At 25.9% G+C, this 17196-nt stretch overlaps 1 protein-coding gene across 1 annotated transcript; it reads left to right on the top strand.

Moving 5' to 3' along the window:
* The first annotated feature begins 7157 nt into the window (after window positions 1-7157).
* Window positions 7158-16333, top strand: LOC145842622 (broad substrate specificity ATP-binding cassette transporter ABCG2-like). The gene is made up of 16 exons (XM_082950094.1): window positions 7158-7233; window positions 7451-7593; window positions 7953-8012; window positions 8271-8385; window positions 8638-8790; window positions 10150-10307; window positions 11480-11631; window positions 12684-12920; window positions 13284-13405; window positions 13764-13849; window positions 13967-14056; window positions 14125-14249; window positions 14807-14961; window positions 15168-15257; window positions 15512-15639; window positions 16096-16333. The coding sequence occupies exons 1-16, from the start codon at window positions 7189-7191 to the stop codon at window positions 16262-16264; spliced, it is 2028 nt and encodes a 675-aa protein (XP_082806220.1). The 5' UTR covers window positions 7158-7188; the 3' UTR covers window positions 16265-16333.
* The last annotated feature ends 863 nt before the right edge of the window (window positions 16334-17196 follow it).

Here is a 17196-nt window from a genome sequence, read left to right on the forward strand (position 1 = left end):
TCTAACAAACAAACTTAAATTGCATAAATTTTAAGATATATAAATTATCTTAATTATAAAACAAAAAACTTGGATTTTGATTTTGTTACCTCTTATTGTTTTTTTCTGATACCTGACCAAGAATTTAACTGTATGTAACTTTCCTTAAAAATATAAACGCTTGATTTATAATATTTTACAAATCGAAATACTTTTATTAAAGTTTATATTAAGGTTTAAGTTTAAAATACTGGTTGATAATACAAAATATACGCAGGAAAAAATCAAACCTAGCCTATTTAAAGTTTATACAGTGTTATAGCTAGTGACCTACCGAATCCAAGACCCGGATCCTAATTTAAAAAGAAATCCGTATCTTGATTTTTAAAATTGATGCGGAACTAAGTTTATCAAATTTAATTTATAAAAGAAACGCTACAAGATTTTCTAGATTTTATTTATTACTGTTACTAAACTATTATAAAAGATTTAACTTCGATATTTATCTGAAGTGTACTAATTATTTTTAGAGTTAATTAAAAAAATGTTTCAAATATATAGATTGTCATTTTTTCGTATCTGTTCTTATATATTGCTTTTTAAACCATTTATTTAGGTTTTTTTTTACTCTTGAAATGCCATTTTTTTATTGTTTATAATTAGCTTTTGTCCATAGTTAGATTTTAAAGCTATATAAAATAAGAGTAATTAGTTTAAAAAGTTTAATAAACAAAAACTAAATGAGAAAATAAAAATTTAACTTATTGATATTTTTGTATGGAAAAATATCTCAGTGTATTTAATAACTTAATGCAAATTAAGTTTAAAGTTTAACAGCTTTAAGTATCCATCGGATCCTAGATTCGGATCCAGCTAGTTCCAACCATACTTTACTTGGATCCTAATTTGAAATAAAGCTTTGAAAAAGATCCGGATTAGGTTGATCACAAGTTGTAGCGTACCTTAAAAACTATGTTATATATTAATCATACATTATTTCGTATCTAATTTTTTTACTAATATTACGATCACGATTTAAGTATCTTGTTTAGTTAGCTACTAAATTGTATTTAAACATTTTTGATCTTTTTCACATATTTCTATCACAAATATAAAAAACTTTTAAAATTACTTTAATTGCGTATAAACTTTAATTGCGCTAACGTTTAACAATAAGAAATAAAAAAGTGTAGTAAAATAAAACTCATTAAATGTTTATTTTATTTAAACTTAAGTTTAAATTACAAAAAAAAAGTCTTTAATTTTTCTTTACAAACGTTGTCTTGCAAAAACACACAAGTCCATAAAGTTCAAACTTTGTTTTATAGTTTAAAACAAAGTACCTTTAACTGTTATGCTACTAATTCATACTCTTTAAATTTTATAAAAATGTCATGCATCAAAAAAATCCTTTAAATAACACTGTATAGTATTGCAAAAATTATATTTTCTTTATCAGGCATCTAAAATTTTAAAAGTAAGCAGTAGGTTAATGTATTTGTGAGAAATTTCAATCTTAAAATGAAAAAGCTTTAGTTTAAAAACGTATTTAAAAATAATATATATTAACTTTATAGTATAAAAACATTAAACAAACTCGAATTAAAAATTAACTAAATTTTATACTTGCGGGCAAAATTTCAAAATTAAATATTTCCATGGGCCGCAGTTGCGGTTTTAGTTATAACGTCGTCTTTTTTTTTTCCTTTCTTCAATTATTCTAGATTTTTAATCTTAAAATACCTGGAGTAACTTTTATAATTCCAGAGCCAAAAACACAAGAGATTGCGTAAATCGTTCCTGAGACTTTTTTTAGTGTAAGAATCATAAATTTACATTCTCGAGGACCGTATCTTACCTTTCACGAGCCGCATCCAATTTATAATAAAAAAAAGTTCCCTGGTTGCATTGCTAGCCTTCATTCGCAGCATGTGGCTCGTGGGCCGCAGTTAGCCGATTGCTCGTTTATGTAAACATGGGCTATTTGGTAAAGTACGACTCGATAACCGAAAGACTTTTTTTACACTAAGTTTTTGGACCAACTTTCTTTTAAAGCTTTTTTTTACGTTCTACTAAGTATCATGATGAAAACATTAGAGTAAAAATACCAAAATATCTTCATAAAACTTCAATAGTAAATGTAATTAATAAAGTTAGAAGCTTTGTTTTATTAATCTATGTTTTATTATAAAAACTTTAGGTTTGAAATGTTATATAAGCATAAAAACAAAACTATGCAAAATGACTTCCGTGCTCAAGTATCACTTCGTGCTAAAGTGACGCTTAATGCTTAAAATACGATGTGCTATTCTAACCCATTCCTTGGAAAATATTTGTACTAATTAAATGTATTTGTTACGTTAGCAATTTACTGAGTCCAAGATACAGAAATACTCTTATACAAATACATAAGCTTTTTTTCCCCAGTTGTTATTGTAGGTAAAAACAAGGTGCACGACTATTCAAATTAGACTATTCAAGTTGCGATAATTCAAATTCTTTTTAAAATTATTAAAGGACTGCTACTCAAAAACTAATATATATTTGAAAAAAAAAGTTATCTCCGTAGGTCTAAGCAATATCTGCAATCTATCTTTTTATTTTGGAAATTTAAAAAAATTTTTGAGATATGAACAAAATTAGTTTTAAAACATAGTAGTTATTTTTATAATTCTCCATTAATAATTATTTTCTTTCAATCTAATTTTACTATCATAATCTTATCAATTAGACCTATACACGCATTTTCTATTTTTTTAAGTTTGTATACTTTTTGAGCTGTGACTCTTTAAAATTTTTACAAAGAATTTGAATTGTCATGTAACCACAAGATTTACTGCTAGAATGTGAATCTGTCCTATATTCTACATTTTTAAGCCTAAACAGCAAACATTTTTGAGGGTTTTGAAACATTATCCAGGGACTTGAAGCAAAAATAATCAAACTACAGTTTTTCACGAAAAAAATAAACTTAAAACAGTATTTTGTTTAGCGGGCTGCAGCTTTTTACCTTTCGCGGGCCGCATACCATAAAAAAAACATGCTTGCGGGCTGCAGACTTACATTCTGTTGACCGCAGTTAGCCGGCGGGCCACAGTTTGCAAACCCGTGTTCTAAATAATGTTTACAAGTTTCTCTTGAATTAAGTTATAAATTGTATAGTGACGTGATAATGCTGTAAATCTTTGAAAAATGATCAACTTGTATAGAGTTTAATTTTTATCAAGAACAAAATACAAATTGACAATTTGAATCTGATTCTAATGTAACAAAATAGCAACTAAATGAAAAGTATTGGAATATAGAACTTGCATGTTGGTTAATCTTTAACACAGTCGACAGCTGAAGATGGCTTCTGTAAGTTTGTTGTACTACTTACAGTAATTATTTAAACTAGAATTATCAAACTTAGTAAGTAAAATATACTCATAGAACTTATAAAACAGTTTATTTTGCAACTAAAGCTATTTAAAACAAAGGCCAATGTTTTTTTTAAGTAATAAACGTCTTAATAGTTACAATTTTCACAGGATTAAGTCTGTTATATATTTTTAATCAAGCTGAATTAATCTAAGAAACGATGTTAATATCTTGTAAAATTTCAGAAAAAGTATCAATTTAGTTTGCTAATCTAAACTTAGACTTTTTTTAACATGAAACTTAATTTTATGCTCCTTAGTATGGTTCGATGTTACCCTGTAAACTGTTTTTGACCAAAATTTTTATAAAAATAAATTCTTTAAAACAAGATTAAAATTCTAACTCGTATAAAATGTTCAGTAGAAATTGTCTAAAGTATAAATTCTTGATAAGTTTACAATAAGTTTGAACGGTAATGAATGTCATGTTTTTTTTATATTCAATATATGTTTAGTATTTATCATTATTTAAATCCAGGTATGTGTTAACTTATGTTATGTAATGAGTTATGAGCTCGCGTATTAAGTATAAAAGTCGGTTATAGTTTTTTGCTATCTGTGCCTGAGACCTTTTCATCTAAATATGAGTATCTAAAATTTTACAAGTCTGTTTGAAAGCTTGCATAGATAAAAATGTTTTGAAGTTTTATCAGATCTTCTAGAACTCAGTGTTTCTCAAAGTATGCATGTCATAGAAATTTCGGTGACTTGTGTTTGTTAAGTCTTGAATAGTTTTCAAAAGCATATTTTTGATAGTTCTTATCACGTTTCATTACATTAAACGCATACAAAATTATTAAAATAACAATAATACAAACGTTTGAAGCCCAGTTTTTTTTATAAGAGTTTATAAAAAACATTCAATACAGTAAAACTATATATATTTCAAGCTATTTTTTTTCGGTAGTTACAAAACAAAAAACATAAGGACACATTTCAACTTATATAGTAATGTCAATAATTATAATAAACAAACTTTATTACATACAAAATTAGTTACACAAAATGTTAATCAATGTACTCATCATCAAGTTGATCATAATCTATTATAATCAAAGTTAATTACATACACTTAAAAAAATGGTTTTTACACACTCACTAGTTAACCAAGATTATACTTGTGTTTTTATGCTTAGACTTGGTTTTGAATATTTAAACTAAAACAGTCAAAAACTCGTCAATATTTTTTATATATTAATAAACAAGTCCATAAACAGGTAGCAAAATTGTAAACATTTACTGTATTAGTTCAGGAAAAGAACCCTATTCTAACTTTGCTAGTTTTTATGTTCAATTCTATTTCTGTAAAATAGCTTTGAGTAAAAAATATTTATAAAGCAATTTTTTTACTAAGTATATTTGTTGCTTGTTTTTATTCAAGTAATATAAATCTAAACTAAATTATTGTTTAGGTTATGCTTATGAAACTATAGGACTTTGTTTTATTTTATTATAAGTAATAAACCTAATAAAACTTCGATATCAAAAAATAGTTGTATTTTTATCTTTTTTTTTATTATTTTAAGTTTTTTTAATTTTGTTATAATAAAAACTACTAATATTATAAATTCATTGTCTTTCTAAAAAATAATTGTTTTTTTAGATACGTGAAAAAAAAAGTGGTTTTTATCTAAAATTTTTTCGTATAAATTGAATTTGTCCCAAATATTTTAAGAAAACAAACAAAACGGCTAAAAAGCCTAAAAATGTAGTAAATGCTAAAAGGAAATTATAATTTCTAACGCGGGCTATTTTATTTTGAAGTTTTTATTTCCTGTTAATGTAAGTTGATACAATACCGAATTCTTTATGCATGCAGTGTATGATTAATAATGATTTTCTGAGTTATACCATGTTTTATAAGTACTTCGTTAGTTATGATTTTTTTAACCTGTTAAGTTTTATTTACAATCGTTTGTTATGTGTTTGTAATATACTTTACTGCTTTTCTATATTAAATGATGTTTTTTTTTTGTTATATGTGATTTAGTTTAGTTCTAGATTAATAAAGTTAGTGCGTATATATTTGGTAGTGTCTTATTTTATTTATCATGTAGTACATTTAAATTATTATAAGTTTTTAATCAGAAACAAAACTATATATTTTATTTGTTTTCGCTTCAAGGTATAAACAATATATTTATTTATATTATTTAGTTTCTAAACTTTAACAACACTTGAAAAAAATTTAATTATTAATCGGAATTAACTCAAATATTTTAGCTAGAAGACTATTTATTTTGATTACACAAAAGTTACGTTCGTTATATAAGCTGTTAAAAGGCTGTTAATTATTAACTTGTTTCGTATTCGCATTTACTGTTACTTCAAGTCTTTAAATGAATTTTTGGTCAATTCTTTAAAAAATTCCATTACTTTAAAGACTTCAAGCTTATGTGTTGTTTATCAAGTTATTGTGAAGTAGTGTCTTAGATGATTGGCTAATAGTACACATGGTTGAGTGACTGTGTTTGAAGTTTATGCAATGTAGCGTACTTGTTATGTAACGGTATTTTTCTTTCTGATTTACTATGTCACGCTAACTAATACTTAAGGAAAACTAAGTTCTGCATGTTGGTGAGACTTTAAAAGCGCTTAAATAATTAATTTATATTTTGTTCCGACTTAAGCTGTAGACAGTTTATGTCTTTTTTTAAAATATTTTCATATAGTACTAAGTCAAGTATAAAATAATACTTTTTAATTTAAGTATTAGATAGTTTTAGTATTAATGTTTTTTAAAAGCGTTAATTGAAATATTTTTATTTTTCCATGTTAATTTCCAAGTTCTTTTTAGTAGCCATTAAGTTTAGTTTAAAATTGTTATAAAAGTTAGTTCTAATTTTAGTGTGAATTAATTAAACTAAGGGTTTTTGTTTAACACTACATTGCAAGTAAGTTTTCACCATACGTTAAATGTCAACAACCTGTGCTTATCTAAAATAAGTATCTACTATATACAAAATAAGTAGGAACGATTCACAGGCATATCTTATTACTGCGCAAAATAAATTATGTGCTTTTGATTGAAAACTGTATTTATTTCATTCAGTTAAATAATTATATGGTAGTAGACCACTTACAACAAAAAAGTTTAGAATCGCAAAACTCTTGATTTATTTTTTTGAATTAAATTGAGAATTAAAAAATATTTAAATAGTAGTTAGTCATTTTGGCTGTTTTTAAAGTGCTGACTTTAATCGAAAGTATATTTCCTAAGCTTAATTCATATCACGATGTTTGTAGTAAAATTGTGATAAAATCCTTAAAGTTATTAATTAAATGGTTATCTTTATAAACAAAAACATCGTTTTTTCGATGATATGTATAGTGCATTTTTAAATAGGATTAAAAGCCTTCAAAACTTTTATTTAAAGTTCTTATTTCAGTTCTTGAAAAAGCTAAATACGTAAATGGAGCAAAGTTGTGTTTAAGCTCATTTATGATACACTTTTGAAATACCTTTCATTGCTGCTGATTAAACAAACTAAAATATTTTTTAACTTTTTGCTAAATAACATTTTAGTAGTTAAACTACATTTTATAGTTTACTTAGATTTTTTTCTCAACTGTTATAAAAGTATTTTCAGCAGTAAGTTCAAGTTTTATTTATACATTCCATTACGAATCTAGTTAGCTATTATACATAGCTGTAAGTTATACATTGTCTAATTATTGATTAATTTCGTGTAAACCTTTTATAATAATTTTACGTAAGATTTACTTATTTGCATATTTTTGTTTACAGCAATATTTAAAGTTTGCATTAATAATTAACTTAAATTGCCAGATGAGCCAAGAAGATTATGAAATGGACAACAAGGTTCATAGCGAGGTTTTGCATGTTAATATATATGATGTATTAAAACTTACAGTTCTTCTTTGTTGTTAAAAACATAAAGGAAGTAGTTAAAACTTGATAGCTAGTTAGTTGTAGTTGTTTGAATATATATGCAAGTATGGTAAAAATATTGTTTATAATTTGTATATTTTTCATTTAGCGAAGTTTTATTTTATATGTAGCGGTAAAGATAACTCCTCAGTGTTAATAGATTTCCCGCAAAATGGAGAAAAAGACCTCAGTTAAGAACACCTTGATGAGCTTCAGCGACATAAACTACCATGTAGACATAAAATCTGGATGTTGTGCTTGTTTAAAAAAAGGTGAAGAAAAAGTTATTCTCAGCGATGTAAAGTTTGTGTTTGCTTAATTTACTTAGACTTTTTAAATTTAAAGAAGTTTATTTTCGTAGAGATTTATATATAATTTTATCGTTTTTAATATTTTCCTTGGTGACTTACAAAAGCAAATTAGATTTTAATGTTTGCAAACATAAATTTTTAACTATTTTAAATAAACATGTTTTTTTGTTAGAAATTAGTTAAATCTAAAACACACCGGTCAAAATTTTTATTTATGTTATTCAATTCTTTTATTTTTTCTTTTTCAACAGTTTTTTGTAATGTTCTAAAGGGAAATTATCTATCTTAAATTGTATAAAAATGTCGTCTACTATATTCATGTGTAAATTTAATCTTTATTATTTGTAACAGCGGAATTATGAGGTCAGGATTAAATGCAATTATGGGACCAACTGGTAGTGGAAAATCCAGGTTTGTTTATTTAACTAAATTTAAGATAACATTTTTTAATTTGTTAAGTCTAATTTGATGTCTAACCTTTACTATAGTAATTAATCATCTACATATATGCTCATAAAAATATCTTAAACAACATTTTAATATTAGGTAATTAAATTGTTCTGAATAAGTCTATTTCTATATAGTTTTAAATCTAGATACACTATTACAATAAAACACTATGTTGAACAAACAAGTATATGTTTAATAAACTGCTATAACTATTGGCAGTTTGTTGGACGTCTTAGCCGGTCGTAAGGATCCTAGAGGACTTTCCGGTGAAGTATTGATCAATGGCAGTCATCTGCCGAAAAATTTTAAGAGGATTAGCGGATACGTCGTGCAAGTATATATTTATTGATGCCTTTTTTATTATTGTAGTTTTTTATATGAAATCATTTAGGTTAAAGTTATCTTTATATATTTATATCACCAATTTTTTTTTTGATTTTTTTAGTTAATTTAGTTGTTGTTAACTATTAAATACATTTTCTAGTCTTCAACTTAATTACTATGTGACATAAATTTAAAGGTTTTACTCTTTTTACAATTCATTAATAGAAAAGTAAAAATTTTCAACAAACCTCTTTCACAAAAGCAAGATATATGCGTGGGCACACTGACGGTTCGTGAGAACTTGTGGTTCAGTGCCAACATGAGGCTGCCGAAAAGCATGACGAAGGAAGAAAAAAGCGACATCATAGAAAACACCTTGCTGGATCTGGGACTCAGTAACTGCGCTGACACAAAAGTAAGGGACAAGTTTCTATAACTTTACCGTTTTAAAGAGCTGTACAGTACTGTAAAAAATATAAACTTGGTCTTAATCACTCTTACTTAAAATTGACTACTGATGATTTTATAAACTCACTATTTCGAAGTCTTTGATCTCTTTTTTTTTTAGCAGTTTGTTTTACCTTTATAAAATGAATTTTGTTTAAACTTTAACATATACTTTTGCTCAGTTTATAGCATTTTTGACGTGTAAAATTTCAAATTTAATTAAAGATGTACACTTTGTTTATTACATATAAGGGTATCTTGTTAAAAAACTCATTTTAATTAAAATAGATTGTAAGTAAAAATCCTTATGTGCTAAATCTTTTACTTAATTTTTAATTTTACATAAAAAAACACTTTCAAATATTTCTTATTTTTATTATATAGAAAAGAAGAATTAACTAGTTTTGTTATTTTACAAGTTATTTTAAACAAAAAAAAACTTAAGTTATTGTGTTTTTTAAATTTTTCTAAAATAGAAACATTTTAATGTATGCTCCTGTTACATATTTTTGTGTATTAACTAGTAACAAATAAGCTTAACAATTAACAAAGTGTTATATATTAAACATCTATTAGATAGTTTTCTTACTACTATGGTTAAATTTTTGTTTTGTAATATTACGATTTGTTTCACGAAATATTTATTAAGTTGTATTATATATTTTAACTATAGGTTTTTTTTTTAATATAACGTTTTTTAATTGTATTGAAGTATTTACAAAAAACAATTTCTAGTAGAAAATTTTAACAATGCGTTGTTTTATATTTGTTGCTTTTATTTTATAAATAATTAAACTTTATTACTTGTGCTCACTAAAGGTCAAAAAAGTGCTTCATTGTTATATTATCCTGTTTACTTACGTGATAAATCAAATAGTTTAAGTATCTATATATTTTGTAATAATTATATATATACATAATATTACAGAAAATTGTTCTAAAGTATTGACAAAATTGTTACTTTTATAAAGTTGTGTATTGTAAAGTTTTAAAGGCAGCTAAATCATTAAAAACAATTTTTTTTAAGTGTATGTACACTGGTTTTAAATTAAAAAAAACCTTCATAGATTAATAAACTTTTTAACATACCGCAATTAACAAATGAAACTTTTTTTGATTAAAAAAATTTTAAGGTTTTTTTACATATACTTTTTATAAATTTTAATTACTATAAACACTTAATGTATATTTTTTTATATTGATTTTTTTGTTTTTGGAACTTGTTTATCTTAAATGATAATTATTTTGATTCGAAATAAGTTCTTTTTTTGTCTTCGTATGAGTCAGTGCACCAACTTTGAAATTCTAATTATGACGTCACACTCAGGTGGGCACGGAGCTGATCCGGGGAGTTTCTGGAGGAGAAAAGAAGAGGACGTGCATCGCGATCGAGCTGATAACCGATCCTTCGGTTCTCTTCCTCGATGAACCGACCACCGGCCTCGATGCTTCGACCGCAAACGCCGTCATGCTGCTGCTGAAAAAGTTCGGGCTTTTTTATGAAAAAAAAAAAAAATCAATTTATTAACAACTTTTTTCGATAAAATCGTTAAAAAAAGTTTTGAATGTTTGAACAAGCTTTGAAAAAAAAATGTTTACGATTTTGTTAATCTGGAAAAAAAAATCATAATCTTTACTGTTCTTTAGACTAAAACCTAATAATTTTTATGTTTCTTTTTTTTTTCAAATTGATTTTTGTAAACTATGCTTAGAACTTTTGAAATAAATTCTGGTGTTCATGTTAATTGTAAGAAATATAAACATAAGTTTTTTAAATGTTACAAAAATTAAATTTATGTTAAAAATAGTTTTTGATCAAATTAGATTGATTCTTATTGCTAGATGAGAGTTTATTATTGATATTAAAAAAAAATATTTACATTTTATAATGTTAGAAATTAAATTGTTTTATAACTAAAAAGGTCTTACTGTTAATAGAGAACTGTTTAAAATTTAAACTTAACTTTTAGCTTCTGGATTAAATTATGTCTTTATCTGTAAACAGGTTTTGATTATAAACTAATTAAAAAAAACTCTTAAAGTTTAATGCATATTTCTATTAAATTAAAGTAAAATAGTAAATACAATAATTTATTTTCTATTTGATATTTTTCAGTTTAAAAATCTTTCAACTAAAATTAATTTTTTATAAACTGTTTGTAATTACTTTCTATTCATTAACGGTTAAAAGCGTAAAAATAATAGAAAAACACTAATGCTACTGTTTTTATCAAGATTTTATTTTTTGTAAATTTTTAAAAATAATATATAGTGTTAAATCACATAACACCTACTGTTAATACTTTTATATTTTTAAGTAAGTTTTTAATGATTTAGTTTGTTAGTGTAGAATTTGGTGTAACTAGATAAGAAATGTGTTTATGTTATATGTAAAGTAATTGAAACTATTATAGAATTAAAAACTTAATTATAATGGACAAAAGCTAATAAACTTTACTACCTTTTATGAAAGCGCACTGACCTACTCTTAGTAAACAAAGCTTACTTTGAATAGTTATACAAGTCAGTAAATAAACAAACACACAAGAATAATACCGTCCGAATTACTAGAATGTTACACCATTATAGTGAAATATTCAGTTTCTGTGCAGAAAATATGCTCGTTTCTACAACAAACACTCTTTTTGTTTATGTAGGTTAGGACAAAGAGGAAGAACGATAATATTTTCAATTCACCAGCCGAGATATTCGATATTCCGATTGTTCGATTCGCTGACTCTACTTTCGCTGGGAAAACTCGTCTATCACGGACCACTTTCTAACTCGTTGCCATATTTCGAAAAACTAGGTTTGTTATCAGTATCATGTTAGCTATAAATTTATTTTGTAATACAATTTCATTGTAATACATTAACAGTATTTATTAAATAATTTAATTTTAAATAACTATTATATACAATTAAAGGTTATTAAATTTTTTTTATGTAACTTAAGAAAAAGGATTTGAAGTTAAACCAGTTACACTTTGAATGTTTTACCTTCATTAGATTTACCATTAACTTTATTGGTAAAAAAGTTGTAAATAAAGTTTTTTTGTGATAATTAGCTTTTAAATCCAAGAAAACTTAACTCAAAGATAAATTACTAAAAACTAGCAATATTTAGTAAGTTGTGTTCTGTAGCAGTTTTTATTTGGAAATTTTTTACAAAACTAGTAGGAACAAAGTTGTTGGAAAAAATAATGCTTTCAACTTGTTTAAAATAGTAAATGCTTATTACTACTTTTGTAAGTGTGTTTAAAATTTTAAAACTAAAATAGCCTTTTTGTCTATTATTTATTCAGCAATGATTTTTTAGCTATAATTAATTTATTTTGAGTATTATTTTACAAAATGTGCATCTAGAAAATGATCGATTATAACAAAACTAAAAAAGCTTTATCATCGCAACAACACCAGACTTTCGTGAGGAAAGTTTTACGCAAGCCAGTTACGCTTACACGATCAAAGACTTCGCAATTCATGACATTTAAACTATTTCACATTAAAGTGTAACCTCTTAACATTAGTCAATTAATAATTTGTACGAATAAATACATTAGCCTTCCAAAAAGTGTATGTTTAACTTAATATTTAATAATGGTGCTTTCAAATAAAACATCCGAACCAACCATGTTTGTTGGAATGTTTTAAAAACTAAACTATAATTATTTAGTTTATCAAAACTTACAACTTTTCTCTATGTTGAATTGATAGTTCGACCAAGTTTCGGTCGTTGTATAAAATTTAAGCATATGTTTTACTTAAGCAATTTTGTTTGAACAAACATACTGAATAAAGTACTACTCAGTAGAAATACATTTAGAATTAATTATCAAAAAAATATTTCTTTTACTTGCAGGGTACAAATGCCAGGAACACAACAATCCGGCTGACTTCTTCCTGGATGTCATCAACGGAGACTCTACAGCTCTGCAGAGCAACAAGCAGGAAGATCAGCACGAAGATGAAGAGATGGGGACTGTTTTGCAGGGAGCAGACGTCTCCGTGGCGGGAAAACTTGTTGAAAATTACGAAAAGAGCGAGATGTGTCGGAGCACGGCCGAGGAAATTAAGAAAATTCATGGAAGCAACAAAGGTTTGTTTCGTTACATTAAGCAGTTATTTTTTAGTGTTTAGATATTTTATTTTTTTTAGCATAGTTAAATATTAAACAATTAAACTTGCACTACTTTTTTTCAAAAAATAATTTTGGCATTATTGTACTAATTTTGACATTTAGCATCAGTTTATTTTTACTTATTATTTTTTATTTACAACTAACTGCACATAATTTTGTAAATTATGACAAATTTAAATACTTTTAAAGTTCAAACTCAGAAATTTTCTCGCAGGGGTTTATGTATAAACAAGTAGTGGTTTTATTTTACAGCCTAACAATATAACTAATCATCCTGAACTGCGATGTACTTTTGTTTAATTCATAAAATAACTTTCTTAGGTTTAGACGTAGCGTTCAAAAACATATCTACTTACGCCACGCCATTCTTTTATCAACTGAATATACTACTGAGAAGAGCTTTTCTTAATGTCATTAGAAACCCAATAGCTACAGTTGGAACCGTGAGAAATTTTGTTGATTTGTCATACATTGTGAACTTTAGCAAAATGGATAATAATGATTTCAAAACAAAGCTTATTAATATTTTTCCAAGTATAAAAGAAAATTCAATTGTTTATTATTTGTGTAATTCATTTCAAACAAAATAAATAGGCTTTTACACATTTTAATTGAGATAATACGCATGTGCCAAAGTATAAATAAATACTGAGTTTGCTAATAAAAGTTTTCAAAAAACTGTTTTGAAATATTTTTTATATTGTACAAGCTATAACGATTTTTTTAATAAAATACAAATACTTAAGCAAGAGATAAGCTTAAATGTAGTTCTAAAACTAAAGAAGTCGCTTTCATGATTAGATTGGTGTCAATATAGTTATCGGAATTGTTTTTGGTCTTCTGTATTTCCAAGTAGATGACTCCGCGACAACTGGAACTCAAAACAGGTTCAAATTGACATGCATACATTTTGTTTAAACTTTTCTTATATCTCCTTAAGTGTTTAAGAACATCTTTCAAACACATCTTATCACTTAAATTAACTATTTTTTCAACCAAAACAGATTCGGAGTTCTCTTCTTCATCTGCACCAACCTTTTGTTCAGCTCACTCAGCTCAATTGAAATATTTATCAAGGAAAAAGATGTGTTTGTGTAAGTAGATTTTTACTCAAATAGATACAAAATTTAAACATAAAAAAAATTTTGTTAACTTGATACAGTCACGAGTATGTGAGCGGTTACTACCGGGTTATTTCCTACTTCCTGGCCAAACTCTTTGCCGATCTCATACCGATGCGAACTGTCGGCCCGATTGTGTTCTGTAGCGTCACCTACTGGATGGTCGGTTAGTTTTGTTTCTATATGTTTTATTTAGCTGCTTGTGCATTCTTCAATATACATTCTGACTGTCTAGACTTTTTAATGCTCATTACGAGCTATTAAGCGAAATGTATGTAATTATAATATTTATTTAATATTTAGAAACATTACAATTTAAGACTTTAATATATTTTTAATAGTATCTTTTTTATTTACTTATGTATTTAGTGGATTATGAGATCTGTTATAAATCTAATACATTTAATCATATCTTTTCTAGGTTTTATATCATTTATTTTTTTAGTTTTAATGGGATTAAAGTTATTAAAAAGTGTATTAAATTGTCGTTTTTAACTTCTTTACTTTAACTGTAGTTGTAATTTATTCAAAAATTACAGCATATGTTTTTATTTGAATAAAATGTTGAATAATTCAGTGTAAAGGAAAAAAATGTTTCTCAGAATAATAAAATTTGCATTAAGTTTCACTACTTTGTGAAGTAGATGCTGGTTTTATAAAACTTTATATAATTTTTATTTATCTATCAACTGTGAAGCAAATTAGTTATTGTCATTATGTAAGGTCTGAAAAAGGAGGCTGGAGCATTTTTCTTGTTTCTACTGATGGTGCTTCTGATAGGCTACGCCGCAGTGGCAATCGCGTTGTTTTTCAGTGCGACTTTTGACACATATGCCGTCTCAAATCTGTTCATCACACTTACTTTTGTCTTCTCTATTGTTAGTTGTCTTTAAAACTTAAATTTCTTAAGAACTAAAAATATTTATTGAAATAATGTTTTAAAGATCGCTTCAATTTTTCAACAATTTTCTTTCAAAAAAAAAGAGAGTTCATTTCAGCTTTTTTAGTTATTATGTGTGAAAACATTATAAAAAAACGTAATAGTTACTGTAAGTAGCTTCTTTTTGATTGAATAAATTTACAGTTGTTTGCTGGACTGCTTCTCAATGTTGAAACTGTTCTTCCCTGGCTCGCATGGATAAAGTATCTCAGTATTGCTAATTACGGATTTTCGGTAAGTATTTAATTGCAGTATTTGTCATTTTTTGTTTAGTATTAAACAAATATTCATAACTAGTTCTATCTATTTAAAATCATTTGAGTATTCAAACTTACTTTCATCCATACTTAATACTACAAATATTTTCAAAACAAGTTTCAAAATATTGAAAGCACGCTTTCAAATCGTTTTGAAATTAATCTGCTTTACAAAATTTAATTTATTTTTGGCGTAATGTTGTAACTGTATGATTACCAATTGCTTTTTAGGGACTGGCAATCAACGAGTTTCGTGGAGAAACTTTCAGCGATTGTCTGACCAACTCCACAGCACCTCCAAGTGGTGGAACTTCTGATTGCACCACATTTTACACTGATCCAACAACAGGACAACTTTGGTTGGTTATTTTTTGTACGTTGAAATGGATGAAAAATAAATGCAAAGTTAAAATTAAAGTAGACTTGATACGTGAAATTAAATTTGTTAAAGTAACAAAAGGATGTAGAAATAAGTTTCTGGATAATTTTAATTTATATCTTCATCATACGAGATTTATTGTTCTTATATTTATTGTTTATTATTTCTTATATTAATTAAACGTTAGTACAACTGAAAAAGTTATTAGAGTTGTTTAACTAAGCTTATCGTAACTAACTTATTTTAAATTACTATTTATAAAATTCCGCTAAGTAATATTAGCAAAAAAAATTTAACAAAACTAGAGTAAAAAAATTAAATAAAACTAAAAAAATAACTAAGTTCTGGCACTTTTTTTAAAATTAAGTAGAAATCAGTAATAAAGTGTAAATTAATTAGTTTTCAAAGAAAAACATTTTTTCAATTATACACACAGCTACAGCATAACCGGCGAGTGTTTCCTCTCCTCACAACTGGGCATCGGGGACGGGTCCGCACTCTCAGACTGGGACCTGTGGCAGAACTATGTTGCCGTGTTTGCCATTTCAATGGGCATGTTCTTTCTCACTTACGTGCAACTTGCAAGGACGAAGACCTACAGCTAGAAATAACTTTGAATTTGTTTTTTCTTTTTTTCAAGACACTGCATTTAATTTTTTTTAATTATAGTTCATTCCTCTGCGATTTTTAAGTCAAGCGGATTTTTTTTTAATTTTTCAAAAAATTTGTTTAGATAATTTACAATGAAATTTATTTTGACGTCGCTTTTTAAACTTACTTGTTTTTTGAAGTAGGCACTTTTTTTGTAAATCTAACCCTGTTTGCTTCAAAAAAAATTGTTTGAGGTTTAGTTACTTATTTTAATGATAAAATTTTGCAAAGTTAGGCTGTTTTCTTTTATTAACGTTTGTTTTTAATAAAGTCATCTTAGCATCAGCTCTATAGCGAACTGTAAGAAAAGAATAAACTTTATATAAAATGAATGTTTGTCTTATGTTAATTACTAGCTTTTATTATGATTATGATAGATAGTTGAACACAAAACTTGATTAATAATAAGATAGTAGAGCTGTATTTTAGAATCGTAAGATTATCTAAGTTTACTTTTAAACTAAATTTACTAAAACTACATCATATTTCAATCATTTTCATAAATATATCAAATAAAATAATATTAAAATCAATCAGATCAATAGAGACAATAGTTACATTTCTATTTGTTGTTTTTTAGTATTGTTATTGTTTATTAAACGATAAAAAAATAAGCGCTCAAAAGGTTTGGTACAAGAACCTGGTGTACAAAAAACCTTTCGTTTATCGAGTCATACACCAGAACAGTTTAACGAACAAACAGTAGTAACAAGTTTGTAACGTTTTTATACAGAGAAGTTAGTGAAAAAAAAAATATTTCGTCTAGAAATTATAAACTGTAATGTATTTAGTTCTAATTAAAAAATTGTTTTGATTTATTTCAAAGTATAAAATTTTCTGATAAAAAATACAGTAATATTTCTCTTGAGAACGAACTTAAAACCAA

This window comes from Thalia democratica, chromosome 8 (genome assembly GCF_965202585.1).
Source record: "Thalia democratica chromosome 8, ktThaDemo2.hap1.1, whole genome shotgun sequence".
Classification (NCBI taxonomy): domain Eukaryota; kingdom Metazoa; phylum Chordata; class Thaliacea; order Salpida; family Salpidae; genus Thalia; species Thalia democratica.